This window comes from Watersipora subatra, chromosome 1, assembly GCF_963576615.1.
Source record: "Watersipora subatra chromosome 1, tzWatSuba1.1, whole genome shotgun sequence".
NCBI lineage: Eukaryota > Metazoa > Bryozoa > Gymnolaemata > Cheilostomatida > Watersiporidae > Watersipora > Watersipora subatra.
The window spans coordinates 32717533-32742864 of NC_088708.1; the positions used below are offsets into that span (position 1 = coordinate 32717533).

At 37.4% G+C, this 25332-nt stretch overlaps 1 protein-coding gene across 1 annotated transcript in view; it reads right to left on the reverse strand.

The window, feature by feature from the left end:
• Positions 1-25332, reverse strand: part of LOC137386756 (cilia- and flagella-associated protein 54-like) — a 64248-nt gene that overhangs the window by 33585 nt on the left and 5331 nt on the right. Inside the window, exons 2-29 of the mRNA XM_068072891.1 lie at positions 24740-24845; positions 24208-24351; positions 23645-23816; positions 22934-23250; positions 22005-22106; positions 21616-21817; positions 20309-20538; positions 19181-19427; positions 18298-18383; positions 17365-17502; positions 17094-17235; positions 15488-15759; positions 13449-13638; positions 12671-12732; positions 12206-12361; positions 11500-11682; positions 11012-11290; positions 10202-10344; positions 9416-9563; positions 7712-7867; positions 6659-6920; positions 6396-6527; positions 6095-6187; positions 5196-5322; positions 4565-4754; positions 2432-2602; positions 2251-2348; positions 1420-1622 (exon numbers count right to left, since the gene is read on the reverse strand). Of these exons, the coding sequence (XP_067928992.1) occupies positions 1420-1622; positions 2251-2348; positions 2432-2602; positions 4565-4754; positions 5196-5322; positions 6095-6187; positions 6396-6527; positions 6659-6920; positions 7712-7867; positions 9416-9563; positions 10202-10344; positions 11012-11290; positions 11500-11682; positions 12206-12361; positions 12671-12732; positions 13449-13638; positions 15488-15759; positions 17094-17235; positions 17365-17502; positions 18298-18383; positions 19181-19427; positions 20309-20538; positions 21616-21817; positions 22005-22106; positions 22934-23250; positions 23645-23816; positions 24208-24351; positions 24740-24845 (4751 nt within the window). The remainder of the gene's footprint in view (positions 1-1419; positions 1623-2250; positions 2349-2431; positions 2603-4564; positions 4755-5195; positions 5323-6094; positions 6188-6395; positions 6528-6658; positions 6921-7711; positions 7868-9415; positions 9564-10201; positions 10345-11011; positions 11291-11499; positions 11683-12205; positions 12362-12670; positions 12733-13448; positions 13639-15487; positions 15760-17093; positions 17236-17364; positions 17503-18297; positions 18384-19180; positions 19428-20308; positions 20539-21615; positions 21818-22004; positions 22107-22933; positions 23251-23644; positions 23817-24207; positions 24352-24739; positions 24846-25332) is intronic.

The window sequence follows — 25332 nt, forward strand, 5'->3', positions numbered from 1 at the left end:
TATATCGGGTGTGGCCAGAAAGAATGCTAACAATAAAAATTTATCTCACTTTAACTCAATAAAGAACCCAAATGCAAACAATTTTGAAGGTTGAACGGCGAAATAGCTTACTATTTAGCCGTTCAGAAGAGCATTCTCATTTCCAACCTCAAAGGCACCTTTATATCTATCCATTTTTTTGAACAGTTTTCATTGCGAAGATTTTCTCTTTGGTAGTAGAGAAATATAAAAATATTTAAACACCTTCATGAACATCATAGAATGTATGAAACCTCGTACAGGCATGTCCGGAGAGAATAAGAGACTAATTTAGTCTGCTGCCATCTAATCGGCAGCATGATAATAATAGCAATGGGCAGCAGCCTGCAATACTGTGAGAATATGTTAAAGGACAGCAATGGCAGTTCAAAGTGCAGGAACAGGCTGGATAGAGCCAAGCTTGTTAAAGCCGCAAGCTGTAATGACCAAAAGGTTGTTGATATTTCTATATTTTTAACATAAGGTATTTTAATATACTTTTAATATGAGATTAAGGCAACTTTCAAATTCATTCTATGAGATTCTCATCAGTAAAAGCTTTAACTGGTGCCCTTATGGGTCTAGCAAATAGTCATGGAAAACAAACCAACTTATTATTCATGTCAACAAGAGATGACATTCATTAAATCTGTTAGATCAGAGTGATTCCAATTCTTTTATATCATCCGAGAGACAACAATTCCAGCGATATCAACGCTTTAGCAATTTAACCTTGACTAAAGTGCTATAAAAGCGGCAAAGCAAACATCTATATTTTGAGGTAATCTGAGAATATGAAATCTTTGGGCAACTAGTGAACAAATAAACCATTGCATAACAGTACTTGAAATCATACGTGGTACTAGGTTTACCGCTCTTAGCCAATAGGATGAGAGTTTATAGCTAGCTCACCATGTGACAATACCTGATAGGTCAGTCAGTCTAAACTGGTACCGCGTACTCTAGTTACATTTACTGATCTACATTCACTGACTGTTTGTCTTTTTGTTACACCGTGTGTCCAGTTATAGCAATTAAAATCTAGCAATAAAAAATCCAAAGACACTAGATTTGATCTTAGGACCTTCATATTTAAAGGCGGCAAACTTAACCATTAAGCTACACAAAATACAATGTATTCATTGGACAAATAGTCATTGCATTGGTTAAGATATGCACTCTTAAAGTGCTTGCTTGGGATTAATAACTAGCGCTGTTGATGTTAAGCATAACAATTGTTAAGCTGGCCTAAAACGGTATTATTTTAGTAAAGATCTAGCTTTCCAGGTAAGTTACTCAAATTTATTATGTAATTATTCTATTACTCGTTCAATGCCAGGCTTCATCTAGTCTTCTATAATTCTATATCTGTGACCAGTTCCTAAGAAGAAGTAAGCTTACCTGTAGCTGCAGCAGCTGCCCTCTCTAAGCCACTAGAAAATGTAAGGCTGGTGTCACCTCTTTTTCCATTAGTGAAAGCATTTCTGCCCAAAGATCTGTCTCCGGCATTAGATTTGGTCTGTCGGGCTGGCCCTCCATCCATTCCAACTATAAGTGTGCCAGCAGTCTCAAATGTGAACCACTCAGGATCCAAGAAGGCAGTGCTACAGATAGCACCCAGTAACAGTAGCAATAGACAGTAATAACCATTGATGTAGATAACACTTAGTAACATTAGTAATAAAGAGTAGTAAACCGTGCTGCAGATTGCACCTAGTAACAGTAGTATTAGACAATAATAAAAAGTGCTGCAGATTGCACCTAATAACAATAGTAAGAAACAGTAATAAACTATGCTGCAGATAGCACCAAGTAACAGTACTATTAAACAGTAATAAACAGTGCTACAGATATCACCAAGTAACAGTAGTAATAGACAGTAATAAAAACTGATGCAGATAACACTTAGTAACATTAGTAATAAAGGATAGTAAACAGTGCTGCAGATTACACCTAGTAACAGTAGTAATAAATTAGTAATAGTAGTAATACTACTATTGTAACAGCTTCTACTACTAGTGCCATTTGGAGTCATCGCCTCACCTTTTGTCTCAAAGGTGAAGAAATAACACCTATAAATGCAGATTTTTATTTAAGCAACTGTAGCGCATGCAAATGACTCAAGTTCATAGAATACCTTTTGTTGTTTTACAAGCATTTATATTTCATCACGCCTTCACTCACACGCAATTGATCAACCTTATTTAAGGTATAACATAAGGGTTTTCCCACCTGTATGCTACCGTATGTTTATTTCCGATGAGTTTTTCTTTCATTTCAAGCTTGTTGAGGAAAACTCCAAAGTGACTGAGACCAAGGACAATATTCAACTACAAAAGACGAGCAAGGAGAAACTGCTGTGAAGCTCGCTGCAACAGATTGACTTATCTTCCCGAGCTCCAAATCTACTCACCTGAGCTCTCCATGGCATCTCATCAACACAGATTCTGCGAAACCTTTTCTTTCTTATCTTAGCTTTGAAGAGATCTGGTACAAACAATGCCAACTTCTCGATGGCGCCGATCTGTCGTTCTTCCTCGACAGCACGCTGCTCAGCGGTGAAATGGGCCGGAATAGCAAGCAACTAAAAAGAACCATATGCTGTGAAATTCAGGATGAAGCTCAACAGCCAATTGCATAACTAACTTAGGAATCCATGCAGATTAGTGATAAAAATTACTTCAGTTCCAAGTCTATAATGTCTGTGATTATGCGTGTCAATTTTGATATCTGTCAGACTAGAAGTTACAGTATATTCTTGAACCAGAGTAGTAACTTTCACCTTATTTACATATAATATTTTTCATTGCATTTGACCACCCCACATGGTATTGCTAGTGTCGGTGCTCACACTTAAGCCTTACCATCACCACCCAACAAGCCAACACCATGTCAATGCCTACACCAAGATGTCAGCGATCACATGCCAGACCCCTAGTTATTGTTCAACTGTAGTGGTAGTGTCTAAATACAACTCTAGTGTTATTGACTGTTTGGCAATTTATGAGAAATAATAGTGCTAGTAGTACCACTTCCTTTGTCTTTTCTATCTCATAATAGTTCCTATCTGTACCCTCTATCCCTATGGCTGTTCTCACCTAATTTTATCTCTATTTTCTATAGCAGTTGTCAGCTCATGCTATTCCAATGCTACACCATTACTCAAGGTCAGTTTATGTGAACATACTCAGAGGAAACATATCATCACCGCTTCATAGACTGATTTTAATATGAAGTTTGGTGACTTGTCAATTGCATTATTTAGAATAAAAGATAAAAGATCGGTAAAACCAGCAGAGTCTCAAGCTAGTTACAGCTGACATGTTGGAGCCAGGATTAAATTAGAGCACAACATTTTAATACTCACTCTATAAAATATTCTATACACATATAATTGTATAACCGTATAACCGCTACCAGTACAACTGCCCTGGTCGACCGATGAGCTGAGAAACAAACTAAATAAGTAGTATACTAATTTGATTTCCTATCTTGTGCACACATCATCTTAGGAGTATCTTTTAGCAGACACAAACACGGATGGGGTAACTTGGCATTAGTTTTGGCACTAAAAGATAAGCAAGTAATTGACAAAAACAGCATTATTATTACTACTTGATGCCGTGGTATTTGGCCTCTCTTTTTCTGCACGATATTATCACACTATATGCTACCCGTTACATCATGTCATCACAACTGTATCAGGCAGGTAGAGCAACTGAAGGTTATATAAGTTGATGGAACAAGCAGAGGCAGCATATGTACACAAATTAGACAAAGATTTCCATAATTCTATAAGCGGATATCCCCAGATGCGCTATACATGAGTCAAAGAGGAATTTCCATAACCTCATAAGCGAATATCCCCAGATGCGTTAGACATGAGTTAGTGCGGAATTTCCATAAATCTGTAAGCAAATATCTCCAGAGGCATTATAAACATGTTAGAGAGGAGTTTCCATAACTCCGCAGGCAAATATCTCAAACAAACGGACAGACCTGACATACATATATTTACCTTGTACTTTCCACCCTGTAATTAAACTCTTGTGACAGCAACTTTCTAATATTTTGATAGGAGTTAGAGTAAGAAGTGAGTCACAACAATGCTCACAACTATATGAAATTTGAAGATGGTTTGGACTCTTCAAATTTATCAAGATACAATGTCTCTTCATATATGTAGGGTCTCTCTGACCACAAGCAGTTACATGTTTAGGCATGTCACAAAACCTGCAAGCTGGGGTTTCTAATAAAACACCACTTGATGTGTTCATACGCGCATGTATACTAATAACAGTCAATAGAAAAGACCAACTGATATTTAGTCTAAAACCACCTGGAATCGAAAGTTTTGCCTAAACTTATCAAAGAAAATGACAATCGCCTGAACTTAATCAAAATTACGCTATTAAAAAGAACTGCAACGCGTTTAATTCTTATTAAACATTTTTCAGTTGAAAAGATTGTTCTTAAGGCTGCAGGTTTTATAAAAACTTGCCACAAAATACATTTTTTCCAACTGACTCAAGCAAATGTTTGCTACCTTCATTTTGTTGCGTTTGCGGTTGTTGGCCTTTGTGGGACCCCTTGCAGTCGGAGACACTCCGAGTTCCTTCTGTCTGTTATACTCAACCATGGCAGCTGCAAACTTTCTAGGGTCGTCACCTTGCACAGCGACAGCACCTAGCTGTTTGCTTATAATAGCCTTGCTGCCCAGAACTAACTCATTTCGTCTACAACAACAATCATGTAAGTACAGACAGCATTGCAAATGACAAAAACCCTAGTCATACAAAAGAGAACACCAAAAACTACAAACAAAACCCCATCTTTGTCTTTTATTTGTTATTATTGCTTATTATTATTATTAATGACATGATGAGTTTGCTTGAGCATGATAAGTTAGAGATAACGAATAATGATATTCAATATTTTGACTGACACATGGTGAGTGACACTAGTGAGATGCCAACTACAGATGTGCAGCACAAAATGTACGATTAACACCAGCAGGTTCTCGATACAAATGTGCAGATGAATAACAAAAGACATAATGCTGGTGGAGGCAAGTGTCCTGTCCTGCTGTTCCGCAAAAGACTAACAAGTGAATGACATCTGTTAGTAAAATGTTAGAGTGTTCTTTGGTAGATTTTTAGATGAAAGAAACAACCTACTTTGATATCCAGTTGAGAGCATCCTCGCACCAGTCTATGGCATGGTCTGAATAACCCTCTGTTATGGCCTTCTGTACGACTTGCACCAGAAATTCCAAATACCTGTTACGCCTTTTAAATTTCTGAACTACAAATAATACCAAACTTGTACAGTATATCTTACAGAAACATAGGTATCCCTTCACAGAACGGGCAAAAAGAAAAACATGCTATAAAAATTGCACAACATAACAAATTATAGACATCAGTAGTTAAGAATACATCGTACTTTATAGAATGGGAATAAAAAAATGGTAAAATCATGAAACCACAATATATAAAAAAATTACAATGGTTGCTAAAACATGTTGTTTGTAATAGCAGCGTCAGTAAGCTTAAATATGGGCTTATCATACCGCTGTGTCTTTGATGGAATACTTAGAGCTACTTTTGAATTGTCTACGAATAAAGAGCAAGTGTTTGAGAACGCTTATGGCCTGTGTATTCCAATCATGTAAAATTATGAAAAGTTAGGGTAGCTTTTACAATAATTAGGGTATGTGGTCGTGCGTGACAACCAGTCATGGTGGCCTCAATGACAATGTGTCAACATTTGCCTCGAGGTTCGCCATTGAAAACCATAGTCTGAGATCATAGCAAATAATCAATATTTGTAGGCTATGATAATCGACGGATGATCACAAAACAGATCTGTGAGCTAAATGCTAATATGTTTTGTTGCATTAATCTATGAATCATCCTCTCCTCACTCGAGTAGTTATCGCTTCTTGAAAGTGGTGGAGAGAAGATAACTGTATGTTTATGCGCATGTGCATTGTGCACCAACTATTGCCCATCTTAACTCAATAATAATATTGGTCACATCAACCCTATAAAAATACATATTGCACTTTGCTTACCTTCTCTGAAAGCTATCCGACTGGGCAGATACGATATGTAAGCGTGTAGCACGCTGGGATCTTCATTCCCAGTCAACTCATGCTCACCCTGAGCTACAATACACATGTTATTTACTCTAACTCACGGGCTAAACTATGGAGAAATAATTGTTGCATATGGCAAAAGATGTGGTAACAGCATTAGTGAGGTGGTAAATTGAAGAGAGATCGTTGTTACAAATAAATGATAATAGCAAAGTCTCCGTTACAACTCAAAATGACCTCAAATAACTTGAGCAACTTATCAAGGACAAGCATCTACCTTGCTTTGACAGCTTGAGCATGTGAGCTTCAAGAGCTCTAAGCTCAGAGTTTCCGGAAGGTTCATCGTCTTTACTTGCCTTGGCCTGTTTTTTGTTCTGCTTCTTTTTGAGTGCTGCTAGTGAGAGCCCTGCTGTATGACGAAGTGGGTTGATGTGTTACAGGGAATAGCATAACAGACTATATCTATCAACAATTGTACTAGCTATACATAAAATACATAACAGACTATATCTATCATAAACAACCCATAATAATTCTTACCGTCATCATCTTGGTTGTTGCTGTCTTCTTGAAGTCTTTCTATCCCCTCATCACCAGCGATGCTCTCTGTGCTCAACATCTTTCTGCCAGCATCATTAAGTTTGGAGGCAAGAGTTTTCTGTGCCCATGTGCGCAGGGTCTTGGTGAGGTGATAGGTGATACAAGCAGTCATGTGATGGAGACTTTCATTAATTCGTTGAGTGCGTCTTGTCCGCAGACTGCTGGGGATCTCTTGCAGCACCACATGGCATCTCAAAAGTATCTGCATTATTGACAAGTTCTAATAGTAAAAATGTGACAGCGCTGTCATTAGACCGATGAAAAGCATAAAAAATACTTCAAAGTAAACCAGTCATGTGAAAGTTAGTAGAGCCATACACATACATTTACTTTGAAAGAAAACTTGGTACGGATTAGAGAAAACCAGGCGTTTTGTACCAGCACATTTAGATCATAAGCGGATTATGTCTGAGGAAGATACAAGTCAGCTATATAGCTAAGATATGTGTAGCTTAGAGAGCTGAGAGTAAAGAACATAACTATAAGAAAGATAAGTTGCTACATAAAGAAAGATATTGTGAAGGAAGAAGAAAGGTCAAAGAAAGTCATTATGGCTAGTCGCCCGTGCCGAGGTCAGAAGACGGCTGAGCCCCACCAAGCTGAGAGAGACTCGGACTGGCCCCGCCGAACTGAGGCCAGAAGAGACTGGGTCGAACCAGTCAGCCATTAGCCGTTAGAAGACACGCCGGGCAGACCCCTGAGTAAGAGACTGAGCTGCTACCGAGCCAGCATTGAATAGACCGAGTTGCTTCCAAGCTGGCCATCTCGGAAAGGAGGCGGAGCCTGCCAGCAGGAATGATATAAAAGGAGCACGATAAACAGAGAGCGGCAGAGCATGGGAAAACCTAATTCAATGCAGTTGTTTGTTGAGCCGTGAAGGGTCATAGCGGACCCTTCACAATATATGTAAGTTGGATGGAAAGCTATGTAATGCATGGTAAGAGCATAAGTTGAAGGTAAAAGACTTGATGAAATCAAACATATGTATGTTACCTGTATGACTGGAACAGAAGGAAGACGCCAGTAGAGAGGGGGAGCTAACAATCCATAGCACTGAATAGCTGCCTGAAGAGCTGTATTAGCCTCGTTCAGCCAACCAGCAAGTTCTAAGGCTACCACCAGTCTCTCACACTCCTTCAGCCTCTCAATCTGTAAAGATACAACCGCTATGGAACCTGTACTATTAGTTAGGTGAGTATTCAGTCAACTTCTGATCTGAATAATAAATTTGAACTAGCTACGAATATGTAACACATAACAGGAGTTGTATGCTCATGACAAACAGCATAGAAATGACTAACTTATGTCACTACTTTTTACCTCTTTGAAACATGTAAGCTGCAGAATAGAGACTAGTGATTGCTGTTTCTTGTCAAGCAACCATATTTTAGTATATAGAGCAATTGATAGTTTATGATGTGCCCACTTTGCGACTATGCATGTAATAAACATAACCAAAAAGATGGTGAAAGATTTGCAAATGATTAAACCGCTAACTTCCTGATTGTTAACTACATACTACCAGTTGTAAAGTGTTATAACTTCCTGATTGTTAACTACATACTACCAGTTGTAAAGTGTTATAACTTCCTGATTGTTAACTACATACTGCCAGTTGTAAAGTGTTATAACTTCCTGATTATTAACTACGTACATACTACCAGTTGTAAAGTGTTATAACTTTCTGGTTAATAACTACATACTACCAGTTGTAAAGTGTTATAACTTTCTGGTTATTAACTACATACTACCAGTTGTAAAGTGTTATAACTTTCTGGTTATTAACTACATACTACCAGTTGTAAAGGGTCATAACTTCCTGGTTAATAACTACATACTACCAGTTGTAAAGTGTTATAACTTCCTGATTGTTAACTACATACTACCAGTTGTAAAGTGTTATAACTTCCTGATTGTTAACTACATATTACCAATTGTAAAGTGTTATGACTTCGTGATTATTAACTACATACTACCAGTTGTAAAGTGTTAATCAATGTAATTTATGAAAACTGCCAGCTAATATTTAAATATATAAGCTGAAAATGGCTGAAATGATAATAACAAGAGTGAGAAATCACTGATATTATTGTCTCATGTATCTGACAGCCTCGTACTCTCACAAACTGCTACATAATGTTATCAGAATACAAGATTTTAAAGAGATCTAATAACAGCAATTACTTGGGCCCTTTGCGCAAAAGATGAACTGTAAAATAAGAAAAAAATGTTTAGTAATGTTATTAATATAAACAATATAGTGTAGAAAATAAACAAAATATTAATAACAAAACACTTTAAATATGGTATATTTTTTTATTAATGATTTATTACTGATATTTGTATTAAATTTTCAAATTTTACAACCTTTAATTAGCAGAGTATGACAAATGAATGATCTAAAAATGTAGTAATTGTAAATAGTAGTAAATGTATATTACACTTATTCTTACAAATAAGTGTTACTTAAGTGTTATAACTTGAGTGTCACTTTAGTGTTATAACTTGAGTGTCACTTAAGTGTTATAACTTGAGTGTCACTTTAGTGTTATAACTTGAGTGTCACTTAAGTGTTATAACTTGAGTGTCATTTAAGTAAGTGTCATTTAAGTGTTATAACTTGAGTGCCACTTGAAAGTTAAGAAAAGTGACACTTATACTTAGATTAAGTGTCAAAGAGAAAGGAGTAGTTGATACCTGGCGTCTGTAAAGAGAGCCTTGGTCACAGAGCCTGTCACAGTAGAGTTGTTTCTCCTTGATAGCAATATCTCCGGCAATGAATATACTTGTGAGAAACATTCGCAGCAAAACTGGTGAGCTCGTATCCAGCACCCTTTTGTTTAACCTGCAGCACCACAGAGTATGATACATAGATGTAACTCACAGGAAAGTACTATACATAGATATAACTCACCGATATAACTCAATATAAATTAGAAATTTATTGTAAAATTCTAAACTATTTTAGTATTAAGCTAAAGATATTTAAAGGGTAGAAATACGCTCAGTGTCAACTTCAGTATGCGCCTGATGAATCAACACTCAGCCATTTTAAAGTTTCCGTTCAACTACAATGCGTAGCTAAGTACAGTTTTTGTATAAACAGTTTACAATTGTACTCACTAAAATAATGTAACATCAGAGATACACATTCTCATGTAACGAAACAAGTTAAGGCACAGGGTAACTTCTAGAAATGATCTATATTGGCTCTACTTTAAAATGGAGTTATAAATGTACAATATCAATGGGGCGTTGTCTCCAAGCCTGACCAACTTCAGTCACTTGAGAGTTGTCTGCAAACATGACTAACTCCAGTTATTTGGGAGTTGTCTGCAAGCGTGACCAACTCTAATTACTTGGGAGTTGTCTGCAGGCGTGACCAGCTATATAGAACTAACTACAAGTAGCTGTTAAGTGTCAATTGTATATACCCAATATGAGACCTTTTTACTGTATAAATCCTGCAATGGGTGGTCTCACCTGTAGGCGGTAAGTTTAAAATCATCTTGAGCAGATGTAAGGTATGTCTGGGTGTATGGCTTCCCTACGGCAGATACAAAATGTTCCCAGAGGATTCGGCACGCTGTCTTGGCTATTTCAAACTGGCTCACTTGATACGCTACCTATAACAGCGACAACACACCTTTTGAACGCATACCCGATAGAACCAAGTTTCTTTAAAGAAGCTCTGAATGAAAGCTACTCACTTTGTTGGAGTAATCTTGAAAGTGTGTATAAAAGGAAAATGCAAAGAATAAGAGAACAATGTGCATTCAATCTGCTCTACTTTGGATTCTGTTTTAACTCAGTCTGATTAGATAGATATGAGTTTTGGAGACTTGAGTATAAAGACTACCTTCTCAGCATACACGAGGTAAGCTGCAACAACGATCTCATAACAGACCAATCCTTCCTAATACAACAACTTACTCGAACCAGGTGAAATGTTTAAAATTGGAATAATTACAGGCTTTCATCTGCCATAATTCGTTCTACGTGTAAGTAAAATATAATTTTCTAAGTAACTGCGGTAATTATCAAGTATATCACATGATATACCTGATATTTACACATCAGGTATATCATGTGACATACATGATATATACATGTATATCATATATCTGGTATATATCATATACCAGATATCTGATCAGATATGAGCTGAAAGCAATATATATAGAACTATAATAAATTGGCTGATAGTAAGTAGCGGATCCGTGTTTATACAAATAAAAAATACAAGAGAACACTTTAAGCAGCATAAGTACAATCACCTCTTTCTAAACATACCTGTGCGAGGTACGCCCAAGCCATCTGTACTGGCAGTGGGTGAGAGGCTAAGATCGGTTTGCTAGTCTCACCGATGCTGTCTCCGATTAGCTTACCATCGGCTGTGTAAGCGCATATGGCGAAGATGTAATGCTTATGGGTAGTGAGGTTGGGTATACGAAAGATACAGCGCGAAGAGGCTGGAGTCTTGTCTCCACAACCCTTGATATGGTAATCATTGAGTCTCACCCTCACATTGCTGCCTGAAGCGTGCCTCCCGAAGAGGCAGTACCATGCCACCTACAGGACAGCGATACAATAAATAGGCTATTCATTTGACTCGTAACTAATATTATAACTTGAGTATGGAGCGCTATCAAGCGCGTCACGATTTCCTGAAGTTATTTACAGTGCCAGATAATAATGATAATAATGGTTATATGAAATTCATAAGGCTAAAAGAACTTTGATAAGAAATAATAAACATCTATCAAAAACAACACAAATACCTTTTCACCAGATAAAGGAGTGAAAGCAGCAGGCTTAAGAACCATCGTAGAGTCGGTTCTGCTTAGCAAGATGGGAGGGGGAGGGACCTTAGTCGGTTTGCTAGTTTTCTCTGACGAGACCGAGTTGTCCACGTAGAGGCGCTTGTCTTCATTTTGTGTACGAAGTATGAGATCCTTCACTTGCTAGACATCAAATATTTACTCTCTACTTCAGGAAATCAAGTGACAACTTAACAAAAGTAATATGAATAATAAACTGCATAATGAAGATTCACTACAACTGCCAAGGGAGAACAACTGTCACATGTTTATGATAGTTTTAAAAATATGTAGTTGTTTATACAAAAAATGTGCAGCAAATCAAGAATTCTATTAGTTTCCTTGCTGAGTAACAGGCATCACTGATAGTTGTGTACCAGTTCAAGTGTAGTAACTAAAATAAAAACTGTGAACAAAGAAATAGATACTAGAATAGAAAACTAGGATAGAAAACTAGAATAAAAATTATAGAAAGTAGTTATTTTTAATCTGCAAACTCACACCCTCTGTTACACTTGTGGTACTCTAAGCGGACACCCAGTCAATCTTGAACACAAATGCAAAGTGGTAAAAAGGTTTCACTCAGAACAACAATCAAAATACTGTATTTCTTGCTAATTGTTCAGGTTCCAATAAACTGCATGAGTGTGAGAAAACTATTACTTACAGTGAGCAAAGCTGACTGTTGCTTTTCTACACCGCTGCCAAGAGATAGGGCTCGCTGCATGAGTAGCATTGCCTTGACCAGGTTGTTTTTGTGGCAGTCGCTGACAAGTTCCTGATAGTCGGCAGTAAAACTGGTGCTGCCAGTCATTAGGGGCTCCTAAATACAAATAAGTTATCAAATGAAACAGAAAAAAGACACTAATGTAGTACGTAGCTAAAATGTACTTCACAGTAGCAGCCCTTGCAAAAACCAGATACACCAGGTCAGTTTTCTGCAATAACAAAAGGACTAGTTATCGGGCTCACATGGTTATGGTAACTTCTGCCCTACTTGTTTGTTGATTGCTGTCAAATTGCTAAAAGCTCAATGACTGCCAAGAAAAAAATAGTTGAAAAATTAAACTAGGAAAGAGCAGAAATACGAAATACTCATAAAAAATTCAGAAAAGACAAGTATCACACATACCGTATTTGTCATTTTAGAGCAGGTAGATCTTTTGAAAGTCTTTTGCGATATTGGCACAGGATCTAAAAATTAAATGTTACTGCTAAGACTGCTCTCAGAAGAGCAATCCTCGTGATAGAATGTTATGATGGATACAAGGGTCTCTCCTCGTAAGCAAACAAACGACAAGCCAGCTATAATACTAGCATGCTATTTTTTAGGATACAAGGGAAACAGCTTGACTATCTCTAAAACAGCAGCTTAACCAAAGCGAGTCCGTCATGTGCTAGGCAGTATACAGCATGTCTCGCACATTCACAGAGCAAGCCTTTCTCAAATCTGTCAGATACAATTATACTATATATTATGTTTTGAGTAAAGGCCTATTGCTAAGTTGTCTTTTTAAAAGTAAATTGTTGGGCTTGTTCTAGAAAGGTTTACTATATAAACCTTGAACTGTGGATAGCAATGCAAAAAAGAGATATTTGACCTTGGCCAGAAATATAAAAGTATGTCATCGAGCTCAGTAATGTGTATGAAAGCACGCAACATATGGCTAAATAAATTAAGTGAGTTGAGCAACACACTGTTTTTAGCATAGACTTATTAACTATACAGTTATTAGTTAATATAATCAATAGGTCTGCATAGTTAATAGGTCTATGGTTTCTAGTGAATAAGCAGACAAATCCCAAGTTAACAATTTCCATATACACAGCCATGCGATGTTATTTAGTTTCACCCTAGATGAGTAGCTGAGCTATACAAATGAATTAGGTTTAATAAAACCATCACAGACCTGGAGGAACAGACAGCAGCTTCAAGCACACCCTGTGGTACATGAAAAACAATTCCATATGAAGGTCCTTAATCGTATTCCAGGTGGTTGAAGCGATGGGACTTGGCACTGGCAACTGCGAAAGGGAGTCCTTCGCGCTTGTATCAGACAATTGCACGGTCTCTTTGTCAAACAGTTCAGGGTTGAGCTCCTGACAAGCATTCAGGTTAACTTTATTATCATTATATAAATCTCAGTTTGTCTTTTGTTGGTCTGTTAGTCTGTTCGTCCGTGTGTACAGTTATAGTGACAAAGTTTTAAGAATGAAAAGTTCACTGTGTACTGAATTTGAACTTCCAGCCTCCTATTCAGCAGACAGGCATTTATCTAATACACGACACTGTCTATACTAAAGAATAAACTGTGCACATACTCCTTACACATGTCAATCTTTCATGACCTCATGATAAAAATTTCAGCTAGCGTTATGTTAGTATTATGCTAAAATTGTTGGCCAGAAGAGCAATGCTTAAACTCGCAAGGGCAGCAAGACTATTGCAATCAGTATAGATCTGTAGCAGGCACTGCAGCTGGTACAGGATGAATTACACAGAAATAAACACAGTACACATAAATAAACATAGTACACAGAAATAAACAAACACCTTCATTTTAAAGTTAGAATAGCAGAGGTTGTATGTGTTGATTAAAAGTACATTTTTTGTGCAAAAACTTTTGTTATTACTCAAGCAATGCCGGGCATTAGACTAGTTATCAATAAAGCTGATTCTTGCTAGCATGAAGGTATGACAACTCCCAACCTGTTCATTGAGTATGTAAAGATCAGTTAGAATGAGTGCTTGCATAAGTTTGAAAAATTGGTTCTATAGGACGGTACAGGTTACAAACATAATATTGAGAATCAACTTTCTTTTCAGTTTGAATATCATTAAAGAAAAGTAGACAACCCATTAACCAAAATCTAAAATGGTTATGACCACCTACCGATCTACACGAAGCTGCGAAAGTAAAAAACAATGAGAATTTAAAATGAAATATTTTGTAATCTGTAAAAATATAAATACTTATAAAGTGTGGTTGTACCAAAAATTAAACGATCAAGGTTAATTTTGCTAGACAAATCGCAATGCTCGGATTTTATAAGCTCAAAATGAAACCTAAAATTATGTCTGAAGTCACTGAGAAGGAAGCACTAACTGTGGCCAGTAAGAACTCATTATACCAACTAAAGTTTTTGATTATGCCTGGGTCAGCTCTACAAGACATTACCAAAGATCTTGATCATGCCTGGGCCAACTCTACAAGACATTTCAAGTTCTTGGTCAACTCTACAAGACATTACCAAAGTCCTTGGTCATGCCTGGGTCAACTCTACAAGACATTACCAAAGTTCTTAGTCATGCCTGGGTCAACTCTACAAGACATTACCAAAGTTCTTGGTCATGCCTGGATCAACTCTACAAGACATGACCAAAGTTCTTGGTCATGCCTGGGTCAACTCTACAAGACATTACCAAAGTTCTTGGTCATGCCTGGGTCAACTCTACAAGACATTTCAAGTTCTTGGTCATGCCTGGGTCAACTCTACAAGACATTACCAAAGTTCTTGGTCATGCCTGGGTCAACTCTACAAGACATTACCAAAGTTCTTGGTCATGCCTGGGTCAACTCTACAAGACATGACCAAAGTTCTTGGTCATGCCTGGGTCAACTCTACAAGACATGACCAAAGTTCTTGGTCATGCCTGGGTCAACTCTACAAGACATGACCAAAGTTCTTGATCATGCCTGGGTCAACTCTACAAGACATTACCAAAGTTCTTGGTCATGCCTGGGTCAACTCTACAAGACATTACCAAAGTTCTTGGTCATGCCTGGGTCAACTCTACAAGACATTTCAAGTTCATGGTCATGCCTGGGTCAACTCTACAAGACATTACCAAAGTCCTTATTCATGCCTGTGCTAGTTCTACAAGACGCTACAAAAGTTCTAAGTCATGCCTGGGTCAACTCTACAAGATTTTAACAAAGTTGCAAACCTTGCTCCATGAGGTATCAGCGATAGACATTCCATCACTTAATGTCACTACTTCACGAGCAGACGAGACATTGCTCAGGCCAAGCTCAAGGATATTTCGAGCAGTTATTAGCAAATCTCTGATCGGCTGATCCAAGAGACTGCTAATGCCTTGGTGTGCACCAGCTGCCTGCTGACTAATGTCCTGCTTACTATGAAAATGACTGTCCGTTTTTGAAGGCGGATAGCTGCCGTCATATTCCTCCTTCTCAGAGTCAGCACTGCCACTGCGATCTAAAAAAATAAAAAACTGGTATGATTACTTCTGACTTCCTAACAGGTTACCAACAACGTGTGAAAGTAGACAACTTGGACATTGATGACTGTAGAATAGGAACTCCGCATGGAGTTGTTGAGTTGCCCACTGACTGATGATGACTGATAATGGGAAACAAGTATGAATAACAGTTTAAACATCAAGAAATGGTCCCCTGCAGTTCCTTTGTGAGTGTACTGTTAAGGGGTGGTCAAACGAGCGCCGAACCAAACTAAATGACGCAAAACGACGTCGCTGTCAGCTGTAAAATGTTCAGCCGAAGACATTTCTGGCCGAAACGAACCATTTCGGTCCTGCTCAAAATTTCGTGGCCGAACCCTTGCTCTTATTGGCTGGTTAAAATTCTAGCGAGCACGCATCACATTTCTCCTAACATGCATGCGAGCAAAGTTAAAAAAGAAATGGGACGATACTTTTATTTTGTTAAATAAACAACATGAAGCAATTCACGACAAGGCTCACCCAGACTTGTGATTGTGTTGCATAAATGTAAGATGTTGCATAAATGTAAGAGAATTGTTGTGATTTTCTTTCGTGTAGAATATAAGTAATGTGTCATATTCATCCTGATGAAGTATCGTTGACTGATTTATTTATGTAAAACCACAGTACTATGATAAAGACTGTTTTTGTTTGTTATGTACTCAGCATAAAAAAACATTCATATGTTAATAAAAAATATAATTATGTTGATGGAAAGGGTTGGCAAAATCTTTGAATCGAGAGATTTATTTTGAGCAGCTGAACGATCTTCTGATAAATCTGCTGTGTAATTATAATTTATAATTGTTCCTCAAAGTTTTTTGTTTATAATAGAAATATTTAACTCAAATACATGAAAACTACCAATGAAGCAGTGTCCTGTCTCTATACGTATGGTATCTAGGAAGCGAAGTGACTTCGGTTGCCGTGTGACATGTGCCATGAACCGAACCAGCCTCCGAACCGATCCTACGTCGGCTCAGTGCTCGTGTGACTGCGCCTTTAGTACGTACTTTGAATGTGAAATTAATAACATTCAGTGTGAAAAACAAAATAATTGAATGTGCTGCCCATATAAACAACAAGTGTGTGCAATTTTAATTTAGCGTTATGTGAAAACGACGCGCAAAGTAACGAACAACAATTATAACACTCACAGATGATTAAAGTGTGTGGTTATCCAAGCCCTACTTAGTACCACCAACCCGTAAAACCCTACTTAGTACCACCAACCCGTAAAACCCTACTTAGTACCACCAACCCGTAAAACCCTACTTAATACCACCAACCCGTAAAACGAGATACTTACTAGCAACTGATTGTTTGCAAGCTGCTGCAGATTCTAGAACGAGTGAGAGTCTGAGAGCCACTTCAGCGCTGAGGGAAGGATCAACGCTGCTCAAACCACACCATCCAAGTATGACATGAACATTCTCTAGAATGTACACCCACTGCAATATAAGCGATCATATAAGATATTTTTTACTTCAGTTGGATTTTTCTACCCATAACAGCTGATCAATTATTGAACACATTTTAACATGCATAGCTAGCGGCAGTTTGATAACTACTGTACATACCTTGCCTGCCTGCTCCATCTTTTGAATGTATCTCCAGTTTTCTAGTGAACCTGTTTGGTGCTTTTGGAAAATGCCTTTACATTTTCCCCATAAGTAGAGTGTAGCATCTACAACCATATCTACATCCACACTTTCCACCTAAAAATGTGATAGTCATGGTTATTCATTGCGACATAAATGGGGATTGATGACATCATACACCGAAAGTAAAGCTGTCTGTCATAAGGAGTATCTGACCAAATTGTAGGAAGTAGATGACATGTCGTAGATAGATGTTAAGAAAGGCATCAGACAAACTTGATGGAGCTATTAATTATAACTGATAATACAACATATTAGAGTTAACGATGACATAGTTAACAGCTGATGATGTCAGAGTTAATAGCAGATGATGTCGGAGCTGATAGCTGATGATGTCAGAGCTAATAGCTGATGATATAATTACTTATAGCTAATGATGTCAGAGCTAATAGCTGATGATGTACTAGTTTATAGCTGATGATGTCAGAGCTAATAGCTGATGATGTAATAGCTTATAGCTGATGATATCACAGTTGATAGCTGATGATGTAATAGCTTATAGCTGATGATATCAGAGTTGATAGCTGATGATGTAATAGCTTATAGCTGATGATATCAGAGTTGATAGCTGATGATATAATAGCTTATAGCTGATGATGTCAGAGTTGATAGCTGATGATATAATAGCTTATAGCTGATGATGTCAGAGTTGATAGCTGATGATATAATAGCTTATAACTGATGATGTCAGAGTTACTAGGAAAAGCGAATGACAATTCTATTATAAGTTTAGCAGAACTTCACACAAGCGCACTAGCTGTATACTTTGTATCAACAACACTAAGTGAGCAACCAATCGGAACAACACTATAGTTTACAGCTAATCATAACAAGACTAAAAAACAAACTTACGGCCAATGATGTTGTGAATGAGTGAAGAACCTTGGCAATTTCTATCAAGTCTTCAATGTTTTCTTTGTCTCCTTGCTTAACTTTTCCTACAATGATGATGAAACAATAAGTATAAAATAAAGCATGTAACCATAGTGACATGAACAAATATTGTTAGGATTATACTGTCTCAGTGACTTCCTATTTTATTGAATTAAAAAGCTTATATTAACTATTACCATCAGCCAGTTTAGGAATCAAGTATACCTGAGCAATTACAGTCAACAGTAACAGCTGAAGTATGTTTAATTTTATGATATACCACTCTGTTAGCCTTCAGTTTCCTAATCAACTAACAGCTGAAGTATGTTTAATTTTATGATATACCACTCTGTTAGTCCTCAGTTTCCTAATAAACTAACAGCTGAGGTATGTTTAATTTTATGATATACCACTCTGTTAGTCCTCAGTTTCCTAATAAACTAACAGCTGAAGTATGTTTAATTTTATGATATACCACTCTCACTGTTAGTCCTCAGTTTCCTAATAAACTAACAATAATTAATTAAACTTAATTAACAACTTAATATCCAATCGGTAAAGACTTCTCTATCAATAACCTACGATCATAAGTATTGACAACGATCATCTAAATGTTTCACTTTTCCAAATACACAAATATTTGTCACAAACTCCAGGGTTTGGAATACTTTAAAGTAAAAAGATGCTCATGTGAGCCATCTTGAACAGAGTGATTGAGATATATAGGGAGGTACATGTACATAAAGCTGCCTGTTACAGTTGTGATGACCTTCACCTTAAAATCAGCAAACTCTGTACAAAACTTAAAACCTAGAACATGAAAGGTTAGGAGTGTATGGGCTAGATGAGGTGACCCGCATACCTTGTATGGTAGACGCTGCGTCGATCACGGCTGGTACATTTGGAACTCTCTTCTTTGTTGACGCCGAGTTCTCGGATGATTCATTCTGATTTCGTCTCTCATGTTTCTCTCTTTCTTTTTCTTTCTCTTTTTCTTTTTCAATTGACTCCAACTCATTTTTTCTCCTGTAACTTGAGTTGACCTTTTGCATGGAGCACAACAGCTGAAGTTCCTTTTCAAACACCTTTTTAGAAGGTTCATCTCCTTTCTGAAACAAATTACTGACATCTAACAACCAACTAAACAAGTCATTAATAACATTGTGATAACCTCTTTTGTAATGTATCTAGAACTCTGACATAGTTATAGCCTCTAAAAACTGATCCCTGAATGTTATTCTTTCTCCGTTACAAATTGATAAGAAGATAGATGCTTTCTATCAGCAAAGACAGAAAGACCTTGAAACAAAAACAGAGAATCTTATTGTAACGACTGAAGGTTTAAAAAGCTGCTTTACAGACAGCACTCATACTGCCATATCAGATCAATCATCCTCTACATAGAGAGCGATAATAAATACTAGAAAAACATAAATATTAGAAAAAATTGAGAAAATACTTTGAAAATGATATCTGTAAAAAGAATGCCAGGTAAAAATACGGTTAGTAAAACAACCACCATAAGTGGATGACTCAGCACAGTTGTATACAACCATCATGAGTGGACGACTTAGCACAGTTGTATACAACCATCATGAGTGGACGACTTAGCACAGTTGCACACAACCTCATAGACAAAAACCAATCCTACATGTTTCATAAAACTGATGCAAATGTCAGAGACCACCACGGGCTGACAAATAATACATGGAATCGTCATGAGATAACAAATGATTCCTACAGCTATGTGACCTTTTTGATGATGATGAGCTGATGGATTATTTTTTCTAAGCTACAAACTGGCAATGATTTTATTCTAAGTAAACCAAACCTAGAAACCTCTATCACCCAAAATACGAGTTACTTTGTTGAAAAATTAGAATTGAAAGGATCCATACGGTGAAGAGATACTGTGAAAAGCATGTTTAACATTCTGACAATAAAACGGATGGCGCTGGAATTCTAGTTTGCCATCTGAGAGCTGACATACTTTAATGAGTGCTTGAGTAGAGTTAATGAGAGAGTCAAACACATCCCAGTGTTCATAGCAGTAAGCAGACTTCAGAAGCTTGACAACGGCTGAAACAGGTACTCCATTTTTGGCAGCGGATGCCATCTCCATCAGGTTCTTTTCAAAGCACACGCCAGGCATGTCTATGAGGCCAACAGTTCTGTTAGGTATGTTGGAACCACCTTGAGCGACTGCAGATCCTCCACCACCTATAGGGCAATACAAACATCAAGTAGAGCTTATGGAATGTTAGTCAAATCAAAACGCCTTTGAACGGTGTTGTCATTTAAAAATTCAGTCAAAGAAAGTTATAAAGAATGTTGTAGTCCTGATACTTGACTATGAATAGTTGACAAGGCTGTACATTCATGGCCACCTCATCAATGTTGTACTATAAGAGTTAGTCTGACCGCTCGCACTCTAAAATAACCGTGAGAGTCACTTGGGGGTGGCTAGAAATTTGTAGAAAGTCCTACTAAATTGTTGCACAAATAAAGAAGAAGCATCATGTGTTAAAATAGAGAAAAGTGCTGAATGAACAGTCTCTGTCTCAGCATACAGACTGAGTGTCTATGGGTAGAGAACTGTAGAGTAGGGCAAGTGTATAGGTTGAAAGGAAACCTATAGTTGTGCAATTTGACTAAGATAAAATAAAAGTGATGACATAACAGTTTTAATGCTTGCAGCTTCAAAAAACTTATAAATGCATGTATAAGATTTCATTATATTAATACACAATTCATCTTTAACGAAAAAATGAAAATAGTACAAGTACATGTGCTAGTAGACAAACTGAACATGACTCAATCGTGCCTACAGCTTCAGTGTCTACACACGCGCATATATTATGTCTACACACATATGTCCACACACATACACACGCAATGTCCACACATACCACATAACATCACTGTAAACGTGCACCATTATTGTTCAAGTTAGAAGATTAAGGGTTAGAAGATTGGGAGCGTCCCCAATCTCTGAACATCCCAATCTGTATGTTAAATTTTCACAAGTATACTCCAAGTCCATCAGACCAACACGTGCTATGTCCACATACACAGGCCATGTCCACACATACCACATACCATCACTGTCAATGCGCACCATTATTATACACACAATGTTCATACTCACTGTTCATGTCATTGCACACCATCAAGTGTTCACTCCGATGATCAGTGCCCAAAAGCACCCACACAAAAAAGAACTGCCTAGAACATGAGTCTCAACGCTCTACGCACATTAGATATAACATAGCAAGAAAATCCTGAGCAAAAACCTACCACAGATTATCTCCTGAGCAGCCATAAAGAGTTCGGCATAGACGTCTAGCATTTCGACCTCTGACTCCGCCGCTGGTGGCTGAGTAACAAGAGTGCGTTTATTGGTGTCTGTTAGAGCTTCGATAATGCAAAGAAATTGAGCAGAGCTTCCTTCAAACATGTCAACTAAGAGCTTTTCAGTAGCGGTTCGCGGCCAAGGCAGCTAAAATGACATTACATTTATAATATTTAACAGTTGGCTGCCATGACAGGTAAAATTACAATACATTAATAATACTTAATAGTTGGTTGCCATGACAGGTAAAATAACAATATATGTATAATATTTCATGGTTGGCGACCAATGCAGCTAAACTAGTATTAGGTATATCATAGCTCGTCCAACATACAAACTGAGCATCCTTGAGGTTCGATCTTGTTTTCGGTCGCAAGAATCCTTTTGGTTTCTTTCGAGATTCAAATGCAGATCTTTTGAAAACCATGATAGCCATCTGCACATAAAATCAAATTGACAAGTGAAAACCTCAATTACAGACATACTAGTTTGTTAATAACTATGAGGTGAAATGATATTTCAGAGAAGATATAGAGAAACTTATAGGTTTGGCAATAAAATTTCAGCTGGACTTCATTATGTATTATAAAAAATTCATAATTTACTACAAATATATTTAAATATTACCAAACTTAGTCACAGAAGGAGCAGAGAGAGTGGAAGAAGTAGCAGAAGTGGAGAGAACAGCGAGAGCTGAATACACATAACTTATCCTAGGCTAGCAGACGCGCACTGAACCTACACTTATGTAAAGCTTAGGGTCACAAGTCTAACACAAGCTAGCTAGTCATATAGCAAGGTAAGAGTCTAGTCTAACACAAGCTAGCTAGTCATCTAGCAAGATAAGAGTTTAGTCTAACACAAGCTAGGTAGTCATATAGCAAGGTAAGAGTCTAGTCTAACACAAGCTAGCTAGTTATCTAGCAATGTAAGAGTCTAGTCTAACACAAGCTAGGTAGTCATATAGCAAGGTAAGAGTCTAGTCTAACACAAGCTAGCTAGTCATATAGCAAGGTAAGAGTCTAGTCTAACACAAGCTAGGTAGTCATATAGCAAGGTAAGAGTCTAGTCTAACACAAGCTAGCTAGTTATCTAGCAATGTAAGAGTCTAGTCTAACACAAGCTAGCTAGTCATATAGCGAGGTAAGAGTCTAGTCTAACACAAGCTAGCTAGTCATCTAGCAAAGTGAGATATATATCTTGTTAGAAACATGACAAAGCAGGGAAACTGATAAAGATGGTTGCGCAAGCTCAAGCCTCTACCTTGATTGTAGCATGTCTGAATATAGCCTCAGTTTGTAAGTTCGGTTGAGCATAGCTCATGCTCTCCAGCCCGCTCAGCTCATTGATTTTGAGGAGAGCTCTCCTTGCGAAGGCCTCTGCCTTGTCCCCAACCATACAGTCGTAGTAGCACTGACAGATCGCAGAGTATAGTGTAGTACGCCAGACTAAATACTTCTTGCCGAGCAGTACGACAGAGGTCTCCATGCACATGGCAGCCCAGAGCAGGTACTCTATAACCTTAGAGCTATGGCCATACTTCATCAGGTGCCTACACACGCTGTACATATGAATTGTGCCTAAAATAGAACACGGTAAATATTAGAGTATCCTAAAGCTTGACTAAAAAGAATGGCTAGGATGGAGGACAACAATATATTTTTAATTAAAATGAGTTTCTAACATGCAGTTGGAATCAGCAGCTTTCCCTATGTATGCTGCTGCTGCAAGGTTCTAAGGCTATCTAGCTCTGATAATCGAAATCTGTTGCTTGAAGCCTTTGGGTTTACCAGCAGTAAATTGTGTTGGGTAAAATACTGCTTTATGGAAAGTAATTTGAATGTAAAATATATTGGAAACTAGTGAAGGGTTGAGTAGTATACTAGATTTAAACACCGGACTGTTCAATCAAGTCATCATCACAGTTAGTCCTTCCGTTGAGACACGCACAGCTGCATACATTTAGTCACTTACCATTGTAGACAAGCCAGCAGAGCTTGTCTTTAGGTAGCACCACTTGCATAACTAGCCTCAGGAAGTTCAGTATTCTAATACAAGCATCCACTGTCTCTACGTTTTGCATTTTAGCATCACCGAGTTTCACCACTTGAAACATGCATATCGATTTGCCCATCAGTGCACGGAACTGCAAGGAAAGAGATGTATTAACACCAATACTCATTAGTGTGAAATGCATGATTTTAATTGCTGAATAGTTTTTATAAATTCTTAAACTAGAAGTTTAGAAATATACTGATGCCAGTTGTAATCAATTACAGATGCTTCTGTTTAGTCAGTTATCAGACTATATATAATTATGCCAAAATACATATATTTAGTTATGTACTTTGGCATAACCAGAAACCATGAATAGCAGTACTCAGGCTAAGCCATTTGGATGCCAAGATCTTCCCAGCTTCAATTAGAAAATTGCATGTTTCACATCGGCTGTGCGTATAAGGATACCATAAGAAAGAACATGCTAATGCATAAGAAGTATTACTGCTAACTGTAAATGCTGGAAAGACAGTCCTTACCGTGTATCCAGAATTTGCAGCATCAAAGCCGAAAGGAAAATAAGTGCTTTTAAACACTCCTACATCTGTGACATCATCCACATGAACATCACCGAACATGTCGAGATAGCGAGAAAAGCATTGGAAGTCAGCCAGCTTGTACTCCTACAGTTTAACATTTAAATCATGCTTCAGTTATATAAAATAAGAAACAAAAGTGAAGGTTAATGACACTCAACATTCGGTCTTAACTTTCAAAAAATCTCCACAGCTTGAATTCCTTTTGTCTCATTCAATCCTGAAAGCCCCATTTACAATATAATGAGAAGTGGTCTGCGATAGAATAATTGCAGAAGGTACCAAAGAATGCAATGGGGTTCACAAGTAGGTGTCACAAATATTAATGCCTAATTGCATAATTTACTGGGTTCTTCTCCAGCTGATAGTCTGTAACCACAGGACAAAATACCATTTGTTTTTGCAGAATTTGAACAAACAAACGGAGAGGTGATAGTAAATGTAACTAACACGCTATTTGTTAAACTGCAGCTACCTTTAATCCAACAAGAAAATCTCCCATTTCGATGACCTTTTGCTGGAAATAAAGTGTAGGTAGGAGAGGCTCATATTTGTTCCAGAGCTCAAATAAAACATCCGAACTACAAAGAGAAAAATATGTTTCACTAAAACAATTTTGATCAGTATTTTATTAAATCATTACTAATGGGTATGCACAATATGAACATGTAACTCTACAAAATACATATTTAATAGAAATACATTTAGCATTGTGCTTATATGAATGATCATGTGGTAGGGGGCTAGCTGGATGAAATATGGTTTCTAGACTTTCAGTGAACCTGACTTCACATAATTATTTATAAAACAGTAAAGTAAATTTGTCCGCAATACTTATGCAAACCAGTCATTTCAGGTTGACAGTTTTCGACATCACCAAACTTACAATTGTTGTTATAATTCATGTTTTTATCCGTGTTTAACCTTTTAAAGGCATTGAGTTGAATTCAAAAGTGTTTTCAAAATTGAGTGCTGAAAAGGAATCTGGTGTCTTGCATCTTTCGAGCCAATTCTCGTAGTAATCCCTTTACTCCTACATTAACTAACAGTAGCGCTGCAACCCTATCA